This window comes from Pseudophryne corroboree, chromosome 3, assembly GCF_028390025.1.
Source record: "Pseudophryne corroboree isolate aPseCor3 chromosome 3, aPseCor3.hap2, whole genome shotgun sequence".
NCBI lineage: Eukaryota > Metazoa > Chordata > Amphibia > Anura > Myobatrachidae > Pseudophryne > Pseudophryne corroboree.
The window spans coordinates 739,498,631-739,520,257 of NC_086446.1; the positions used below are offsets into that span (position 1 = coordinate 739,498,631).

The following is a 21,627-nucleotide window of genomic DNA, read 5'->3' on the forward strand; positions in this document are numbered from 1 at the left end:
TTGTCCTACTATTCCATTATCGTGGTGTGAGGTTGGCTTCCTCCTGGTCTCACTTGTTGGCCCTGACATTGTCTCTTCTCCCCAAGCTTGTCCTGCTCCCCCTACCCCTCCCTGACCTATTGTAGCACATAATTAGGCATGTTTTGAGAGCTGCCAGATGCCTCGTTGCCTATTTTTGGAAGACAAAAGATCTACCCACTTTGGTTGCCCCCCTGAAGACATTGGAGATGGAGAGGATGACTAGTATATTCAAAGACTCTTCTGTCTCGCTCTGCTTGGGGTTCTCTATCTCAGTTCAGCAATGCCCTTCCACACTGGTGCATATACAGTATATTACGCTGCCCTTTGCAGCTATTCTCACACTGTGATGTTCATGAGGTCTCCCACCCATCCCTTCCCCTCTCCCTATCCCCACCTTCTTTCCTCTCTGCCCCCTCCCATTTATAACTAAAATATAGCATGTGATGCTTTTGTTTATGCGAGTTGCTGTCTTTCTCTGTGTATTTTTGTCCTCTGTGCAGGACTTTCATTTGTTTTACAGTTTTCTGTCTATATTTATGCCTTTTAATTAGTGATGAGCGGATTCGGTTTTACTCGGTTTTACTCGGTTTTCAAAACCGAATCTTATTGGCTATCCAAAACACGTGACATCAGTGAGCCAATAAGATTCGGTTTTGAGAACCGAGTAAAACCGAATCCGCTCATCACTACTTTTAATACAATTTAATGAAAAACTATTAAAGCTCTTTTTGTGGGAATAGATTTTTGGGGGGATGTTAAATCATGCATCAAAACATTAAACGATTTTATTACAGAGTGATAATACGTGGTGAGTCTGAATACTAATTAAGCTCTTCATACAGTATATGCCAAAATCTCTGATTAAATTAGACGTTTTCTATGTCGTGTAATGTAATTTGGTGTGACTTCGCTTTCTGGAATGTGTCTCTGGCCTGAAATATGTGGTGAGAAGAAAGAGGCTCCTGGGGAAAAAAAACTATCATCAAATTAAACGTTTAAATGTTTTGTGTCAATTAAAAAAAGCGTAAGCTGCCTCTAGTGTTTCTCTTTACAGTAATAATAAAAAAATGACTAGGTTTATGATGTTGTATAATAGTGCCTTCTACTCTTTCCACTTGTTGGATAGGTGTGGTTGTTTAGGCCTGTAGCTGGCACTTTAGTTGTGGTGGTGAGTCTTAGCCAGGTGTGGTATAAAAGATCTACAGTTATTAGATAAAGTCAATAGGTTGACACCATATGGTCGACAGGGTCAAAATGCAAAAAAAGGTAGACAATACTAATGGTCAACACGGAAATGGTCGTTTAAATTTAAAAAAAAGGGTTGACACAAGTTTCTTAAGTTTTTTTGGGTGTCGTTTTATATGTATCATCACCTGTGACCCCAATTAGTATTAAAGTAGACCCTTGCAGGCTCGCTTCACTTGGTGCTCTTCGGGCAAGATAACTTGTTCCGCTACTGCTGCGCTTGGCACAGGTGACTATTCCTCCCTCTAAAAAATTGTGTCCATCTTTTAACCCTGTCAAACTATTTACTGTCTATCTAGACAGTGTCTATCCATAGTCCGGAAGTCGTCTTAGCCTGGTGCTACCAGCATCGTCAGGTGGACGCTTTAGAACACTATACAGATGTGTCCACAAACACATCCTCAGATTTGCAAACGTTCTCACAAAATATGCATATTATTCTAATATTAACCCACGGCCGAGCCACTTGGCTTTCAGGTATTTTAGGCCCCCTCCGGTACTTCAATCTTTCACCCCACTACAGCTGACATCCTGACTCTGGTACTGCCCGGGCGAACGAGCGCAGGCAATCAAGGTCATGACTAGACTGTATTGCCATGAGGTGATGTAATAAGGGAAGAGGAGGTGGCATGACATTAAATACCTGGAGATAAAGCGCTATTGGTCAACTGTCCCCTTCCCCCATTATCTCAAAACAAGCTGACAATGAGTGTGCCTTTAACCCTTGAAGCCCTAGAGCGCAGGTGGCCCTTAGGCTTCAGCCTAATCAGCCTTATGAATAATACGGCCCTGCTTATTGGTATCACTAATGCAACTCAGTCACTAATCTAGGTAAAAAGGCATAAGACAGAGTTCTGATAGGAGTTACTCTATGCATTCAGCCATGTATCATTAGGCTTATTCTGTGACTTTATACCAGTTTCTTTGCAACCTGTACTTATCTAGTGTCCCTGGTTCGCTGTAAGTGACTTTGTATGCAGCTATTATGCAGATAACATTCAAGAAAAAGTATTAATCGCCAGTTGTGGCGTAGCGTCCCAGCTGTACCAATCATCTTGCACCAAGTGAGAAAAAAGGCTTGGTGAATGAGGCCCCATCTGTGGATTCCTAGTCAGAAAGTCACAGGGCACTATAGCATCAGATGGACACCACTGTAGTCTAAGCTGGTCACACTCGTATGAAACATCGATTCTTTCCGAGCTAACCATTTTCTGTCTAATTTGCCTACGTGTCGATATGTAAAAAAACAAAACCCAATGTATTTCAGTGTGCTGAGAAAGCTGAACAGTGTGAACCAAGAAATACGAGCAGCGATGTGACAAAGAGGAAGTTCTAGTGACTATTTTAGGATTCGGCAGGGGAGAGTATTTATATATTTTAGTGTTTGTATATAAAGTATACACACGTATGTGCGGTCACGGCGGTGTAACGGGAACTGCCTCCTCCAGTAGCCTTTACGTAACGCTGAATTACTGTATTTTGCGCAGAATTTCGTCTGTGATACTGCTATAAAGTTTCCTCATTCCTGTACAGTCACTTAATGTACAACTGAGGAACACCAGCCGTGCGATCTGTGAAAATGACTGATTGAACAACACATTACGATACTAACAGGAAGACGTTTGGCGTGTGCTCCGTGGGGCAGTTATAAAGTTGTTGTTTTTTTCTAATTGCACTATTAAAGTCATTTAGTTTTAATCACTTTCAGATAAATCATTTGGACTAATGATTTACTATGTGCGATTGTATTATATCCTCCTTCGCCATCATCACATGTCTGTTCTATTAGCAAATAAGATTAAAAAAAACAAAAAACATATTGAATGATAAATTATTAACAGCATAATGCCACAAACTTTTGATCGGTAAAGAGGGGGCAGGGCAAAGGTGACCCTATTCTCTGATAATCACGTCATCGCCTCCCCTTTATGCCCAATTCACTAGGAAGTGGGCGGAATGCCGTAAGGTGACCTAATAAAATTTACCCTCTTTTGTATCAGCATGTAAAAATGTCACTTGTTTTTGTTGTACAGATGGAGCCATGCTAGTCGTGGCTCCATATGTGCCTAGGTGCGCCTAGGACTCGGCGTCTCCGACAGGGCGCGTGCGGGCGCGACAGAGACGCACCCCATTCACTTGTATGGAGAGCGACTCCGTCCGCGCAAGCAGTTATGTGACAAGCAACTTACAAAACATACAGTACTAAAGTTTTTAGAGTTTTTGCACGATGCACAAATCCGTGCGTGGTGCCCCTGTGCCTCCTGATGCTCGTCCGTGGTTTCCAGCAATGAGAACTGTACGTACGGCGTTATAACACTGATATTACAGTGATCAGAACTGAATCCACTCCTACAGGGAAACCTGGTTCTGATGACTCTGGGGTACCTGATGTAATCGTTGTAGAAGACTGTACTATAACGTGTTGCATGAATGATTATTTACTAACATTTATATCGCACACATGTATTACGCAGCTCTTTATAGAGGTGAGAAGTAATATTGTTTCTGCAGTATTGTCCAGTAGGGATGAAGGCGGCAAGAGGTACCCGGTCTGGGGGTCAGATTACATTTGGGTACCTGGGTTTGTGCATCTCTGAATAATAATAATGATAGTTGTACGATGGTTTTTGCTTTGACTGGATTGCAGAGTCAGCTCTCACTGCATTCTGATGAGCTGACTCACAAGTAACTGCAGCTCTCCCCGGTATAAACACGCCATGACTAATGCCTAGATGGGAAAGTAATGGGAAAATGTATGCCTGGTTTTTAATATGTGGGTTTTGTTTTAGAGAGTGTCTATAAGTCAACGTTAAGATGTGAATTAATGTGCAGGAAAATCTGTGGTGTTGCTGTGCGGTAATTCTCAGCAATGCCTAATATGCAACTACAGATGGTAAGCCTGCGAGCATTGCCTCTTTACCTCCTCTCTGTTAATACCCAGTCTCGTTTTAATACAGTTTGTCCCGAACACAGTATAGCACTCCGGAATATGCTAGTGCTATATATATATATATGTTAATAATTTTGTCATAAAGCCTCCTAGGGGTATATTCAATTAGGGTCGAAAGCTGCCGTCTGTCGAAAAGACGTCCGTTTTCGACTTTTTAAGGTTGAATCGTGATTTGACCTATTCAATCCCAGCAGTTTTTATTCGACAAGTCTGGGAATTCGACTTGTATAGCTGCCGATTCACGTACTTTTGAGGGAAATTTTGACCATCTCAGTCCGACATAAAAAAAATGTCGGACTGAGATTAGGGACCTTAATGGAGGAGAGTGGGGAGAGCCGCGGGCAGCCAGACCCCCCGGCGGGCAGTGCCGGAGACGGGGAGCCGCGGGAAGACGGGGTGAGCAGCGCTGGACGATATCACAGCCACTGCTCACAGCAGCGTCCACCCGGCTCCAGCAACGAGACCTCGCTTGCTGGAGCTGGGTGGACTCTGCCATGAGCGGTGGCTGTGATGCGGGGACGGGGAGTGGAGGGACGTGAGGCAGAGAGACGGGGAGAGCCGCGGGCAGACTGGGGAGAGCAGCTCTACAGCAGTGGCTATATAGCCTCTGCTGTAGCGCTGCTCTCCCCAGTCTGTACCCACCTTTAGGTACAATTGTATCCAGATACTGGTCTTCTGTACTTCAGTATCCCATGAATATTTGACCATGATGGAAGTGTGTGTGGGGAGTCTCCATTGAGGCCCCTATCTCCTGTGCTATTCTTGGAGAGTAGTGTTTAGGAATACAGCTGGCCTTGAGAGCCGGAGCTGGTTCGTTGAGCCGGTTTGTTTGTATAGTAATTAAGATGCAGTAATTATCACACAGGGCACAAGCTGTGTTTAAACCTGCCTGCTCTGTGTGTAAACACACATCAGTCTCCATAACTCGGACTGAGTGTATTGGATAAAGCACATTGATTCATTGCAAGGACATATGTATTTTTCCGTCAGGTAACCATTGTAAAAAACAAAAAAAAACACAATGTCCAAATACCGGTCTCTCCTCTCATGTTTCCTATTCTCTTGTCGCTGGTCTGGGATATTGTGACAGGCGCTTATAAATATTTCACAGGGAACACGTGAAAGATGATATATGACTCCTGGTCTCACTAAGACGTTACAGTTTAAAAGAAAAGGCCATTGGATGGCAGCCCCGGTAATGCCATCGCTTGCCATCTGTTGACGCTCGCTCCATTGCCTGAAACTTGAAACGCGCCTGCATCTGTAGTCATTCAGAGCTGTTCACATCATCAGGGGGGCATGGAACAATCAGTGGCCACCAGCGGTAGTGAAATGCATGACAAACCTGTAGGTAGGAAGGGTTAATGGGAGAGTTTGTGTGTGTGTGTGGGGTGGGTGGTGGATAGTGGGAAGGGATGAATTGAAAAGTATATTTCCCAAAAGAGGATCACAAGGTTCCACATTTTGCCTTGTGCATGTAATAAGCGAAATAATTATCTATCTATCTATCTATCTATCTATCTATCTATCTATCTATATAATTTTTATGGTCTGTACCGATTTTTGGCTCTCCAAACTTCCATTGAAAGTATAGGAAAATGGGCGTGCCCTTTACCCGTGGCCACACCCCTTTTATAATTTGTACCAATTTTTGGGGGTCATTCCGAGTTAATCGCAGCCAGCAACTTTTTGCTGCTGGTGCGATCAACTAATCCACGCCTATGGGGGAGTGTATTTTAGCCTAGCAGGGCTGCGTTCGCTTGTGCATCCCTGCCAAGCTAAAAACGTTTCCAGCAACCTAGTAGTAAGGCTGGATCTAATTACCCTGTGCGACGGATCCAGCGACGCTCCTCCCGGCTTTGACGTCAGACTTCCGCCCTCCATTTGACTGGACATGCCTGCGTTCACACGACCACTCCTCAAAAACAGCATCCAACGGTGAGTATCCGCCCCGGGAACGCCTCTCCGCTGTCAATCTTCCTGTTTTCGGCGCTGCATCTTCTTTTTTCATTGTGAGCGTCGTTGCCCGGCGATTCTAGTTGCCTGGCAACGATGCGCGTGCACAATGCGTATGCCGCGCATGTGCAGTTCATGCCCGGTCGCACTGCAGCGAAGAACTGCGTGCGAATGGGTCGGAATGACCCCCTTTATGTGTAAAATGTTGGAGGGTATGTATGTATATATACATATATATATATATATATATATATATATATATAGCGTGGATTTGGCGGCGGCACTCAGACAGACTCATCAATGCAAAAAACTGGTCATTTATTTAGACCGTGGAGACCGACATGTTTCGGGGCAGCACCCCGTCCTCAGGGTCAAACAGCAACTTGCCGCCGCCAAATCCACGCTACATATCTGTGACCTAGTGTCACTCGGAGGGCACCGCAGCAGATAAACTACTGGCTTCAAGGAGTGCCGGGTATACCATTTTTCTTCTATATATATATATATATATATATATAATTTTATTTTTATTTTTTTTCAAATAAGATGCCAGTGCGCCCATGTGACCTGAAGTTGCTTAGGTTGTAAATCTTTCTGGGTTTCAAATAAAGAACAGTTATGGGAAGTTTTACTTACTCTGTTTATTGGTCATTTCTGGAGTTTAGATTATAATAAGCATTGTAAGTTAGGATTCTGGTGGAAAAAAATGATTATCTTGGAAAATGGGACAGATCTGTAGAAGCCCTGCAGGCACTAGCCTGTTGGGGGGAGCAATAATGGGGGAGATGGAGGAGCCACCTTAGGAAAATATTGTTGTATGGTTCAATATTTTTATTTTCTTGGCAGTAGAGTGGGAAGGCCGGTATGTCAGAATGTGTAAGGACTCTAGACGCCGGTGCATCGTTATCAAAGCCAGAAGCCTTGAAATATTGAAATAAAAATAATAACTCACCAAATCACAGTGAGATACAGATACAGTATATTTCTACCTTCACCTTGTTGCACTCTAAGAGGGTTATTCAGGTTGGTTAGCAAACCAAAAAAGTCAGCGACTGGGCAAGACATGTGCACTGCAGGGGAGGCAGATATAACATGTGCAGAGAGAGTTAGATTTGGGTGGGTTATATTGTTTCTGTGCAGGGTAAATACTGGCTGCTTTATTTTTACACTGCAATTTAGATTTCAGTTTGAACACACCCCACCCAAATCTAACTCTCTCTGCACATGTTATATCTGCCCCCCCCCCTGCAGTGCACATGGTTTTGCCCATTAGAGAAAAAGTTTGCTGTTGCGATCAGGTCTAAATTAGGCCCTGAGGACATTATTCAGTAAGGATTGCAAATTCTGCTTTTTAGTAGAATTTGCAATCCTTTCACTCGCGTGCTGGGGGCCGCCCATCACAGACAAGGCCGCCCAGCATGCTGTTCACTGGCCACCCACTGCGATCACGCTGATATTGCGGTGCAATCGCAATTGCAGAGTGATTACAGAAATTATGGAAGCGCAGCCTGGCCACGACAGCAGGAGGCCTAGCGGCATTTTTAAGATCGGAGCGGCTGCATGTGACTGCATGCAGCCGCCCCAATAACTCTGCTGCCATGGCCCCTGTTCGTGCCGCCACGCCCCTTTTTCCCTGCCGTCACCCTGCAACGCTCCGTCACCACCTTGGAAACTGAGTGCTGCCACCCCGCGAACGCCTCTGCTTGTCAATCAGGCACAGGCATTTGTAATTACTGCAGGTCACCCGCAGTAGATGCGGGCGCATGAGCAGGATGGGCACTGCGCATGTGCCTGCGGGGTGATCGTAAAAATTCTGGTTGGATTGCGATTTGTGATCCAATCTGAATTAGCCCCTAAGTGGGCAGTTTGGTTCTCGTCGATGTGAGCAATACATCATAGACCTCTATGGACTGCATAGGAAAATCTGTGATGTGCTTGGCCGCAAGTTGCCGGGGAAACAGCCCAAATAGCGTCAACTCTGCTATGTTGCTTTTATTTGAATTGCTCCCTAAAGGACCAGCTCCATGGAACAGCAGTGTGGATACATTTACTAGTGATAAGAAATACCCATATAGATGGTCAAGTCACATTATTATCACCACCTCCTACATGTGACTTCGGCAGCACATATACTATGAAGTACATCACGTGTCGTGGGCTGGCTTGGTGGGTATATAAGGTTTGTGATAGGCCGTCTGCACATGTATCACTCATTGCTGTCATGGGTAAAAGAGGCGATTTATCTGAGTTGTAAAAAGTGATTATTTCGGGCCAAGGGTGGCGGCATTTCTGATACAGCGCAGTTTGTAAACTGTTCACATGCTGCTGTGATGAAGGTGTATCATGACTGGAAAAATTGATGAGAGGGGTGAACGTCCGCTATGAAGGTGCGTGAGGGCTGACTGACACGCTACAGGGCAGCAGCTCACCGTCAAAATGAACCTGGGGGCTACCAGACATGTGTGTGAAATGTCAGTTCAGCCCGTCTAGCTGCTGTCCGTGCTGCACACGGCGGTTACTCTGGCTATTAGCTGGTGGTCATAATAATGTGACTCGATCGTGTACAACCAAATACACACAATCTTACACACACAGACTCACCCACACAAATCTCACACTAACACATTCTCATGCATACACACAAACACATACTCCCACACAATTATACACCCCATCATACACACACAATCACTCACAAACATCCACGCGCATATGCACACAATCTCACATAATCAAATACTTACACAATCCCACCCCCACACAATCATACACCCACAATCATCCACACACAATTGTGCATACATCCTCACTCATACACAAAATCTCACAATTAAATTAAATGCACACTTTAATCACACACACACACACACACACACACACACACACACACACACACACACACACACACACACACACACACACGCAGTGATTTACACAGTCAATACCTGACAAACACAAAAATGTTTGCCTTTCATCAAAATAGACACCACCCAGCTTCTTATCTTTGGAAGGGGGATTGATGTTGTGCTGCTGAGTAGAGATTGGTAATGGTAACAGATTTGCTATATCCAGACCTGAGTATACAATATATACCACCCATGTGTAGAATTCCCCCACCCCCATGTGTAGCTCCATTATAACCATGTGTTTCAGGCATCTATTATTTACTCACTGTGTTAAAACCCTTTCCTGCCCTGTCACCTCTCTGTGGCTGGTGACACTGAACTGGAAAACAAGTCCTGCAGGACGCCCACCCTCCCATTTCCTTCCTCTGATCCAGCCGACATCCTCTCCCGGACTGGTTATATTTTTGTGGGATCCATTCCACCTGCGTGGTTGGTGCAGTAACGGAGAATGATCTTTTACATAAGAACGTCCATATAATAACTGGTCGTATGTAAGGGCGTGATATTAGGTGAGCAGTCTTTTTGGCTGGTTATGGGCAAACACTTGTTGCTATGCGGTGGTGGTGTGTGTGTGTGTAATTCTCACCTCTACAAAGCGTGATTTAATGACATGATAGAATGCTGCGTTACATTTACCTGTTTGTCTGATATTGTATTATATCCTGACTTTTTATTGCATTTAGAATTCTCTTTTCTCTTACGTCCTAGAGGATGCTGGGGACTCCGTAAGGACCATGGGGTATAGACGGGCTCCGCAGGAGACATGGGCACTATAAAGAACTTTAGAATGGGTGTGCACTGGCTCCTCCCTCTATGCCCCTCCTCCAGACCTCAGTTAGATTTTGTGCCCAGAGGAGACTGGGTGCATTACAGGGAGCTCTCCTGAGTTTCTCTGAAAAAATAATTTTGTTAGGTTTTTTATTTTCAGGGAGCACTGCTGGCAACAGGCTTCCTGCATCGTGGGACTGAGGAGAGAGAAGCAGGCCTACTTAAGTGATAGGCTCTGCTTCTTAGGCTACTGGACACCATTAGCTCCAGAGGGAGTCAGAACGCAGGTCTCCCCTCGCCGTTCGTCCCAGAGCCGCGCCGCCGTCCCCCTCACAGAGCCGGAAGATAGAAGCCGGGTGAGTATAAGAAGGAAGACTTCAGATCTTCCCTGAGGTAAGCGCGCAGCGGTAACGCTGCGCGCCATTGCTCCCACACACAACACACACTAGCAGGCACTGATGAGTGCAGGGCGCAGGGGGGGGGGGGCGCCCTGGGCAGCAATATAAACCTCTAGGACTGGCATATAAGTATATATAGGCTGCGGAGGCAGTAGTTATAAAAATCCCCCGCCAGTATTACAGAATTGAGCGGGACCAAAGCCCGCCGCTGGAGTGGGCGGAGCTTGGTCCCACAGCACTAACCAGCGCCATTTTCTCCACAGAGGACTGCAGAGAAGCTGGCTCCCCGGACTCTCCCCTGCTGAACACAGTGACACAGGGCAGAAAAGAGGAGGGGGGGGCACTTGTAAGGCGCAGTGAGTGTATTACACAGATAATTATATATAAAAGTGCTATGTTATCTGGGAATTTGTTTCCAGTGTCAGTTGGCGCTGGGTGTGTGCTGGCATACTCTCTCTCTGTCTCTCCAAAGGGCCTTATTGGGGAACTGTCTCCATATAAATATATCCCTGTGTGTGTGGGGGTGTCGGTACGAGTGTGTCGGCATGTCTGAAGCGGAAGGCTCATCTAAGGAGGAGGTGGAGCAGATGATTGTGGTGTCTCCGTCGGCAACGCCTACACCTGATTGGTTGGACATGTGGAATGTTTTAAATGCAAATGTGACCTTATTACATAAGAGGATGGACAAAGCAGAGTCCAGGGAAAAAGCAGGGAGTCAATCCATGGCTTTGACTGTGTCACAGGGCCCTTCAGGGTCTCAAAAATGTTCTCTATCCCAAATAGCAGACACTGATACCGACACGGATTCTGACTCCAGTGTCGACTACGATGATGCAAGGTTACACCCAAGGGTGGCCAAAAGTATTCATTATATGATTATTGCAATAAAAGATGTTTTGCATATCACAGATGACCCCTCTGTCCCTGACACAAGGGTGCGCATGTATAAGGAAAAGAAACCTGAGGTAACCTTTCCCCCATCTCATGAGCTGAACGAGTTATTTGAAAAAGCTTGGGAAACTCCAGACAAAAAACTGCAGATTCCCAAGAGGATTCTTATGGCGTATCCTTTCCCTGCACAGGACAGGGTACGGTGGGAATCCTCGCCCAGGGTGGACAAGGCTTTAACGCGCTTGTCCAAGAAGGTGGCGCTACCGTCTCCAATACGGGTGCTTTACTCAGACCGGCAATAGCATCGGCATGGTTATGTAGCGCAGTTGCAGCTTGGACAGATACCTTGTCAGCTGACATTGATACCCTAGATAGGGATACCATTTTATTGACCTTAGGTCACATTAAAGACGCAGTCTTATATATGAGAGACGCTCAAAGAGACGTTGGGCTGCTAGGTACGAGAGCCAACGCCATGGCGATTTCTGCTAGGCGAGCCCTGTGGACCTGCCAATGGATGGGTGATGCTGACTCAAAGAGGCATATGGAGGTTTTACCTTACAAAGGTGAAGTTTTATTTGGGGAAGGTCTCGCGGACCTGGTTTCCACAGCTACCGCGGGTAAATCTACTTTTTTGCCTGTTGTTCCCCCACAGCAAAAGAAAACTCCACAATATCAGATGCAATCCTTTCGGTCGCATAAGTCCAGAAGAGGTCGGGGCTCATCCTTCCTCGCCAGAGGTAAGGGTAGAGGGAAAAGAACACCTGCTTCGGCTAGTTCCCAGGAACAGAAGTCCTCCCCGGCTTCTGCTAAATCCACCGCATGACGCTGTGGCTCCACTGAGGGAGTCCGCCACGGTGGGGGCACGTCTTCGACTCTTCAGCCAGGTCTGGGTTCTGTCAGACGTGGATCCTTGGGTGATGGATATTGTATCCCAAGGCTACAAACTGGAATTCGAAGAGGTGCCCCTCGCCGATTTTTCAAGTCGGCCTTGCCAGCTTCTCCCCCAGAGAGGGAAGTAGTGTTAGCTGCAATTCAAAAGCTGTGTCAACAGCAAGTGATTGCCAAGGTTCCCCTAGTACAACAGGGGAAAGGGTACTATTCAACCCTGTTCGTGGTCCCGAAGCCGGATGGTTCGGTCAGACCCATTTTAAATCTAAAATCCCTAAACCTGTACTTGAAAAAGTTCAAATTCAAGATGGAATCGCTGCGGGCAGTGATCTCCAGTCTGGAAGGGGGGGGATTTTATGGTGTCACTAGACATAAAGGATGCATACCTTCATGTCCCCATATATCCTCCTCATCAGGAGTACCTGAGATTCGCTGTACAGGACTGTCATTACCAGTTTCAGACGTTGCCGTTTGGGCTTTCCATGGCCCCGAGGATTTTCACCAAGGTGATGGCGGAGATGATGGTGCTCCTGCGCAGGCAGGGAGTCACAATTATCCCGTACTTGGACGATCTCCTGATAAAAGCGAGATCGAGAGATCAATTGCTGAAAAGCGTGTCGCTCTCCCTGAGAGTGCTACAACAGCACGGTTGGATTCTAAATCTGCCAAAGTCACAATTGATTCCAACGACTCGACTATCATTCCTAGGCATGATTCTGGGCACGGAACAGAAGAGGGTTTTTCTCCCGATGGAAAAAGCCCAGGACCTCCAGAACATGGTCAGAGACCTGCTAAAACCAAAAAGAGTGTCTGTTCATCAATGCACTCGAGTTCTTGGGAAAATGGTGGCAGCCTACGAGGCCATCCCCTTCAGCAGGTTTCATGCGAGGACATTTCAGTGGGACCTTCTGGACAAGTGGTCCGGGTCCCATCTACAAATACATCAGAAGATAGGCCTGTCCCCCAAGGCCAGGGTGTCTCTCCTGTGGTGGCTGCAGAGTGCTCACCTTCTAGAGGGTCGCAGGTTCGGCATTCAAGACTGGGTTCTGGTGACCACGGACGCGAGCCTCCGAGGATGGGGAGCAGTCACACAAGGATGAAATTTTCAGGGACTATGGTCAAGCCAGGAGGCTTGTCTACACATCAACGTACTGGAATTGAGGGCCATATACAACGGCCTACGACAAGCGGAGAATCTTCTTCGCGACCTACCGGTTCTGATTCAATCAGTCAACGTCACAGCCGTGGCTCATGTAAACCGCCAAGGCGGGACAAGGAGCAGAGTGGCAATGGCGGAAGCCACCAAGATTCTTCGCTGGGCGGAAAATCACGTAAGTGCTCTGTCAGCAGTCTTCATTCCGGGAGTGGACAACTGGGAAGCAGACTTCCTCAGCAGACACGATCTCCATCCAGGAGAGTGGGGACTTCATCAAGAAGTTTTTGCAGAGATAACAAGTCTTTGGGGAATTCCTCAAATAGACATGATGGCGTCATGCCTCAACAAGAAGCTTCAGAGGTATTGTGCCAGGGCAAGGGACCCTCAGGCAATAGCGGTGGACGCCCTGGTGACACCATGGGTGTTTCAGTCGGTCTATGTGTTCCCTCCTCTTCCTCTCATCTCAAAAATATTGAGAATCATAGGACGAAAAAGAGTGCAGACAATACTCATTGTTCCAGATTGGCCTCGAAGGGCCTGGTACTCAGATCTTCAGGAAATTCTCACAGAGGATCCGTGGCCTCTTCCTCTCAGGGAGGACCTGTTACAGCAGGGGCCCTGCGTGTTCCAAGACTTACCGCGGTTACGTTTGACGGCATGGCGGTTGAACACCGAATCCTAGCTGGGAAAGGTATTCCGGAAGAAGTCATCCCTACGCTGATAAAGGCTAGGAAGGATGTGACGGCGAAACATTATCACCGTATCTGGAGGAAGTATGTTTCTTGGTGTGAAGCCAAAAATGCTCCTACGGAGGATTTCCATGTGGGCCGTTTTCTCCACTTTCTACAGACAGGAGTGGATATGGGCCTGAAGTTAGGCTCCATTAAGGTACAGATTTTGGCCCTATCTATATTTTTTCAGAAGGAATTGGCTTCTCTCCCAGAAGTCCAGACTTTTGTAAAGGGAGTGCTACACATCCAGCCTCCTTTTGTGCCCCCAGTGGCATCATGGGACCTTAACGTGGTATTACGGTTCCTAAACTCTCACTGGTTTGAACCGCTTCAGACGGTTGAATTAAAATTTCTCACTTGGAAGGTGGTCATGTTGTTGGCCTTGGCATCTGCGAGGCGGGTGTCCGAATTGGCGGCCTTTTCTCACAAGAGCCCCTATCTCATTTTCCATGTGGATAGAGCGGAGTTGAGGACTTGTCCTCAATTTTTGCACAAGGTGGTTTCATCAATTCATATGAACCAACCTATTGTGGTGCCTGTGGCTATGGGTGACTTGGAGGACTCCAAGTCCCTGGATGTAGTCAGGGCCTTAGAAATCTATGTAGCCAGGACGGCTCGGGTTAGGAAAACAGAAGCACTGTTTTTCCTGTATGCAGCCAACAAAGTTGGCGCTCCTGCTTCGAAGCAGACTATTGCTCGCTGGATCTGTAACACGATTCAGCAGGCTCATTCTACGGCAGGATTGCCGTTACCAAATTCGGTAAAGGCCCATTCCACTAGGAAGGCGGGCTCTTCTTGGGCGGCTGCCCGAGGCGTCTCGGCTTTACAGCTTTGCCGAGCTGCTAGCTGGTCGGGTTCAAACACTTTTGCAAAGTTCTATAAGTTTGATACCCTGGCTGATGAGGACCTTGCGTTTGCTCAGTCGGTGCTGCAGAGTCGTCCGCACTCTCCCGCCTAGTCTGGAGCTTTTGTATAATCCCCATGGTCCTTACAGAGTCCCCAGCATCCTCTAGGACGTAAGAGAAAATAAGATTTTAAACCTACCGGTAAATCTTTTTCTCCTAGTCCGTAGAGGATGCTGGGCGCCCGTCCCAGTGCGGACATATTTCTGCAATGCTTGTATATAGTTGTTGCTTACATAAGGGTTATGTTACAGTTGAGATCAGTCTTTGGCTGATACTGTTTGTTGCATACTGTTAACTGGTTGCGTATATTCCATTTTATACGGTGTGGATGATGTGGGCTGGTATGAATCTTGCCCTTGGATTACCAAAATCCTTTCCTCGTACTGTCCGTCTCCTCTGGGCACAGTTTCCTAACTGAGGTCTGGGCGAGGGGCATAGAGGGAGGAGCCAGTGCACACCCATTCTAAATTTCTTTATAGTGCCCATGTCTCCTGTGGAGCCCGTCTATACCCCATGGTCCTTACGGAGTCCCCAGCATCCTCTACGGACTAGGAGAAAAAGATTTACCGGTAGGTTTAAAATCTTATTTTTTTTCTGAGATGCGGAATTAAATGGCAGCTAACACTCACGTAAAAAGTAAAAATAAGCAAGTAACCGGGAATATGCGCAGCTGCACACTGCAGAACTGCGTGGCGGATTGAAGCTGCCCCCTAAATGTTGCTTTTCAACAATAGAACAATGGAATGATGAATAACAGTGTTTATATTGTGTTCGTTCGAGCACTCTGTACCTGTCACGACCCTTGCTTTTCCTCTTTCCTGCCAGGGGCGTCGCTTTCTGCTCTGGTGCTTCTAGCACACTGTGGTCTGTATCTCAGCACTGACTTGTGTGAGTGTCATGGGCGTGTGTCAAAAGCTCAGTGTGATTCTGCTTACAGGGAAGCCTGCTTCAGACATATCTCCTGCTCCTAGCATGGAACTGGAGAAAGTGTACGGCCGACATAAAATGGATGGCTTGCACAAGTTCTACTTGCACATGCACCAACTCCCGCATTACTTGATACTTGATACATTACAGGTGCTCTCATTAGCATACAGTAGTAAAGCAGACTACCGCAGCTGCCCGAAACTCCGCCCACTTTGCGTGCGACGCAGAATCAGCCCCATGGAGAACACATTACAATAAATATCTGTCAATTCTTAAGCAATACTTTGTTTAGCAGTCTTAGTACATCTCATATATTTATGATGTGTATTGAAAGTGTTGGTATTGGATACTAAGGGCCTAATTCAGACTGGATCTACATCAGTGCTTTTGAATATCTTTATTGGTGACATTGTGAATGGCATTAAAGGGAAAGTAGGCCTTTTTGCAGATGATACAAAGGTGTGCAACAGGGTAGACACACCAGAAGGGGTAAAACAAATGATTGAGGATCTAGGTAGACTAGAGGAATGGTCAAGAGTGTGGCAATTACAGTTTGATGCCAAAAATTGCACGCATGGGGGATGCGCTTTTACATTTTCTTGCTCAGGGTGCTAGTAGGTCTGGAGCTGGCCCTGGAGGGAGGGAGGTTCAGGGGAAATTTGAGGAAAAATTACTTCACAGAAACGGAAACTCCCAACAGAGGTGGTAGAGGCTAAGACAGTAGAGCAATTTAAACATGCATGGGATAGACATAAGGATATCCTTACAAAGAAATAAGGATCAAATAAGGTTTGAGGTAAAAATATGGTTAAAAAAAAAGGGGCAGACTAGATGGGCCAAGTGGCTTTTATCTGCCGTCACATTCTATGTTTCTAACATTAGACAGCCCAACTGTGGAATAATGTAATTTTTATTTAATGTTTTTATCATGGTGCTTATTAGCATCTGAACACATCATTAAATCGTTATCTCATGTTTGGCTAAAGTGTATTCAGTTTTGAAGTTTGGGTAGGTGGAGTCAAGCAAATATTCAGATTGCCTACGGCATTACAGAGTTTTTCAGGACGTCATTGTGAATACAGGTTGAGTATCCCATATCCAAATATTCCGAAATACGGAATATTCCGAAATACGGACTTTTTTGAGTTAGAGTGAGATAGTGAAACCTTTGTTTTTTGATAGCTTAATGTACACAAGCTTTGTTTAATACACAAAGTTATTAAAAATATTGTATTAAATGACCTTTAGGCTGTGTGTATAAGGTGTATATGAAACATAAATGAATTGTGTGAATGTACACACACTTTGTTTAATGCACAAAGTTATACAAAATATTGTCTAAAATGACCTTCAGACTGTGTGTATAAGCTGTATATGTAACATAAATGCATTCTGTGCTTAGATTTAGGTCCCATCACCATGATATATCATTATGGTATGCAATTATTCCAAAATACGGAAAAATCCGATATCCAAAACACCTCTGGTCCCAAGCATTTTGGATAAGGGATACTCAACCTGTATATATCATCTGTTGTGTTTACAGTATGCCCAATTCATGTTTTGTGGAGTGCAGTGAAATAGGGAGCTAGAAACGGAGTGTTAGCTAATACCAACAGTATATAAACTGTCTTGGTGTAGAAATATTGTAGTGTTCAACTCTCCTCTAGATTGCACAAAGTACATGCTGTCAAGTTGTATTTGTGTTATATTTAGAAAGAGTGAACTGTAACAGATATTAGGACATTTTAATTGCTTCCTACTGTTTAGGATTTCCCCATGTAATTAATAAAAAATTAAGGCATCCATGTGACCGAGCTTGCCGAATCCATTACAGGGATAGTACCACACTGCTGTACAACATTTCTTACATTCCTTGTATACTAGTAATAAGATATGTTGGGCAACAAAAGTATTCCCTCTGATATGAAGCTTGCACAAGTGTGCGAAACGCGTTGGTATTTATATCATTCTGGTGGCTAGTGATCTGGTTGTTGCTGCTCTTACATCTATTTTCACTCTTCGCCACCATTTGAAAATACACTTTTGCCTCTCTCTGCTCTCTAGGATTATTCTTCAAGTTGTATGGGTATATTGATTGAGTCAAATTTATAATGACAGACCAGGTTATAAAAAGACCCTGAACTATGGTTAAGAATAATTATTTTATTTTTGATGTGATTCCACCACAGGTCTGAAAAAGACGTTCATTTATGTAGACCTCATCCAATGCAATGGGGTCGATTAAATTTACCAACAGTTGAATAGCGCCGGGAATTAGCTCCCGTCGCTATTCAATTCAGCTCAAGTTAAGTCGGCGAATGCCCGTTCTCCCGGACTTAACAGGTTGATTTGTCGGGAGAACGGGCATTCTCCGACTTAACTCCCCGCCACAATGCTAATTCTCGACAGAATCAGCCTCGCGCTGGCCTCGCGGCAGCACTTTTGTCGGATTTCCTCTCTCATCCCCCAGGGGTGAGAGAAGAATTCCCAACAATTGAGTGTCACTTGGCGCTGTATTGAATAGCGTCGGGAGCTAATTCCCGGCGCTATTCAACTGTCGGTGAATTGAATCGACCCCTATGTCTGAGTGTGCGTTATACTCAGTAAGGTTAATATTGTGTTTTATGTTCCACAGGGATGGAGGTTGGCTCAGTGGTCCGTGCAATGTTTGACTTTTGCCCCAGCGTGTCAGAGGAGCTCACTCTGTTTGCAGGGGACATCATTGAAATTTTGAGTGTGATAGATGAGTTTTGGCTTCTGGGGAATAAAGAAGGGATTACAGGTAAAGTATCCTTAGAATAGGTTTGTGGGATAATCCACCTTTAAATATGTCTGTTCATAAGCACTACTTTTCTTTTCAGTGTGACGTTTTTTTAATGGAGATTCGATTTTTTAAATTTTTTTAAAGGGCATTCCCTGAATAAAGGATCACCAAGACTGACGACACTGATTGGGCGCCATGTAGGAGTCTTGCACTACCACCGAGCTGGCAGAAAATTCACCACCTTCAAATTGTCTTGTCTTTGGAGGGATGTGTGAGTAGGAGGTGCTAATGAGAAGCCACAATATCTGCGGTTGAGGCTTCTGATTGGTCTGTCCTCTCACACCTCTCTCCGGTCAGAGGCCACAATCTGTGGTTGAGGCTTCTAATTGGTCCTCCTACTCAAACCCCCTTCCTCTCCCCCTTGAGCGTCACACAGAAAGCGGCAAATTAGTTACCATGAGCAGTAGGTGGTATTGCAGCTTTATTGGGGACATTTACTAAGCAGTGATAAGAGCGGAGAAGTGAGCCAGTGGAGAAGTTACCCATGGCAACCAATCAGCACTGAAGTAACATCTATAATTTGCATACTATAAAATCATACAGAGCTGCTGATTGGTTGATGGGGCAACTTCTCCACTAGCTCACCTCTCCGCTCTTATCACTGCTTAGTAAATGTCCCCCTATGTCTCTTAACAAGACAGACTGTGAGAGTTTGTCGGCCTAAAATGAAGTAGGTGTAATATGAAATACCTTAAATTCTGCCCGTGCCTGAGAACTTTCACATAAATACAGTACTTGTGAAGGCAATTTATATAATCAACAACTCCAGTGTACACATTACACTCCTTCTGGAATGCAAGACATGTAGCCACCAGCTGTTAACTAAAATGAAATTCAGCCTGGGGGCTTATATTTTCTAGTGATAATGACACCTGTTGGAAAAGATTGTCATAGAAAGTGTTAATGTTGAGAAATTGGAAACTAAGGTGTTTGGGTGACGACATAGGGGCTGATCCAGACCTGATCGGTGTTGTGCGTTTTCGCCCAGCAGCGGTCAGGTGTGAACTGCGCATGCGTCGGCGCCACAGTGCTCCGGCGCATGCCAGACAGCCGACGGCTGTTGTAGCCCTGCGATCGCCTCTGCCTGATTGACTGGCAGAGGCGGTCGCTGGGCGGGAGGGGGTGAGCCAATGCTGCCGTTTAGGGGTTGCAGTCCGGGCAACGCAAGCGTGCCGGGACCCTTGGGGGTGGGGGTGGGCCGAGGCGGCTGCGTGACGTCACACGCAGTCGCTGTGCCCCGGGCAGCGAGGAGTAGCTGCCTGCCAGCGTGCAGGAGCTGCGCTGGCTGGGAATTACTCCTAAAGTACAAAAGCTTTTGTACTTGTGTGACGGGGCAGGGACTTTAGCACATCCACGATCAGGTCTGAATCGCCCCATAATTCTAAAGGGTTGACATGGGAATATAATGCAGGAGACTCTAGAACTACAACTGCTAAACACAACCGTACCATGACTGTTTGCGGCCGTCTTACTTTACAGTGTGGTTCAAAATAGACTTTTTCTGAATTTGTCCTTTTCCGTACTTACAGGGCAGTTTCCCGTCAGTTTTGTGGAAGCGCTAACGATCCCTAGTGTTAAACATGGAGAAAAGCTTTACGCGTGCATCAGCGATTATACCTCCCACGAGCCTGGAGCCCTGTCCCTACAAAGAGGTAACAATGTCTTACTTTCTCAGAACAAATGACCTTGAGCATAACTTGTTTCCCAATATTGAGCCACCACAAAATGGGTATTTTTACTCTGTGCTGTTTTGTGTAGGTGGATCAGTGCAATCCCCAGGGAAAATGGGAACCTTACTTGATTGCTGATGATGGTTTTGTTTACTTTTCGTTGAAAAGCGATAATGGGAAAGTGAGAGCACAATTATAAGATGGGGGATGGGGATTTCCCTTTCTAGAATAGGACATATACATTTTGATAGGCCCTGAGCTGATGTCTTGAAGATTTGTCCTACACTTGTTGCACTTAGTAAATTCTGAGCATGGTAATAAAATGCCTCACACATACACCCAGTTGCCACTTATCATGTAACATCGTACTCGTGACTCATTGAAGCCACAGTCATTGAAGTGGCACATTCTAGTATAATCTGTTATCACATAGAGCACACAGCATTGTATTAGATGGGCAGGAGAGCTGCGTGGAAATGCGGACAGACTGAGGGGGGTCATTCTGTCCGCATTGGGGGTCATTAATTGTGCATGCGTATGCACCGCAATGTGCACGCGTGTTGGACAACAACATAGGGCATCGCCGGTCAGCGACGGGAAGGTGCGAAAAATCTGATCGCACGGGCGTTCGCAAGGTGATTGACAGGAAGAGGCCGTTTGTGGGTGGTAACTGACCGTTTACTGGGAGTGTCCGGAAAAATGCAGGCGTGCCCAAGCGTTTCCAGGGAGGGTGTCTGACGTCAGCTCCGGCCCCGATCAGCCTGTTCTCATCGCACTGTAGGAGTAAGTTCTGGGCTGTGCAGAGACTGCATAGAGTGGATTTTCGCAGCTCGGCGTACACATGGGATCGCACACATGCACAGGGAATATACACTCCCCCTGGAGGCGGCGACTATCTGATCGCAGGACAGCAAACTTTGCAGCCCAGCGATCAGGTCTGAATGTCCCCCTGAGATAGTTGTGTGTAAATAAAATGGGAAATATGACCCAAAGGATGGACAATGGGAACATGTTCGTTAACGGGAAAATCTCTTAAAGAGCCAGTGCTGCCTTTGTTTAACATTAGTACAAATTAAATTATCATTTGCTCTCATTCACTCCTCTGCAGCACATTGTTATGTTAGGGGGTGGGCTCTTCTCTAGCAAAAGAGATACAGAGTGCCTGACAGCCTGTCACTCATGAAATAACTCTGTGGATTGGCTGTCTAGTACACAGGTGTGTGCCGGTGATGTCATAGCAAGTTAAATGACCTATATCAGGTCCTATTAGAGCGCCGTGCTGACTATGGGGGTCATTCCGAGTTGTTCGCTCGCTAGCAGTTTTTAGCAGTCGTGCAAACGCATTGTCGCCGCCCACCGGGGGAGTGTATTTTCGCTTTGCAGAA

At 45.9% G+C, this 21,627-nt stretch overlaps 1 protein-coding gene across 2 annotated transcripts in view; it reads left to right on the forward strand.

Annotated features, from left to right (window-relative positions):
- DNMBP (dynamin binding protein) overlaps window positions 1-21,627 on the forward strand; it is a 244,984-nt gene that overhangs the window by 86,189 nt on the left and 137,168 nt on the right. For both annotated transcript variants that reach the window (XM_063962255.1, XM_063962254.1), the window contains exons 2-3: window positions 18,384-18,530; window positions 20,102-20,224. In XM_063962255.1, coding sequence (XP_063818325.1) covers window positions 18,386-18,530; window positions 20,102-20,224 — 268 coding nt within the window. In that variant the 5' untranslated portion in view covers window positions 18,384-18,385. The remainder of the gene's footprint in view (window positions 1-18,383; window positions 18,531-20,101; window positions 20,225-21,627) is intronic.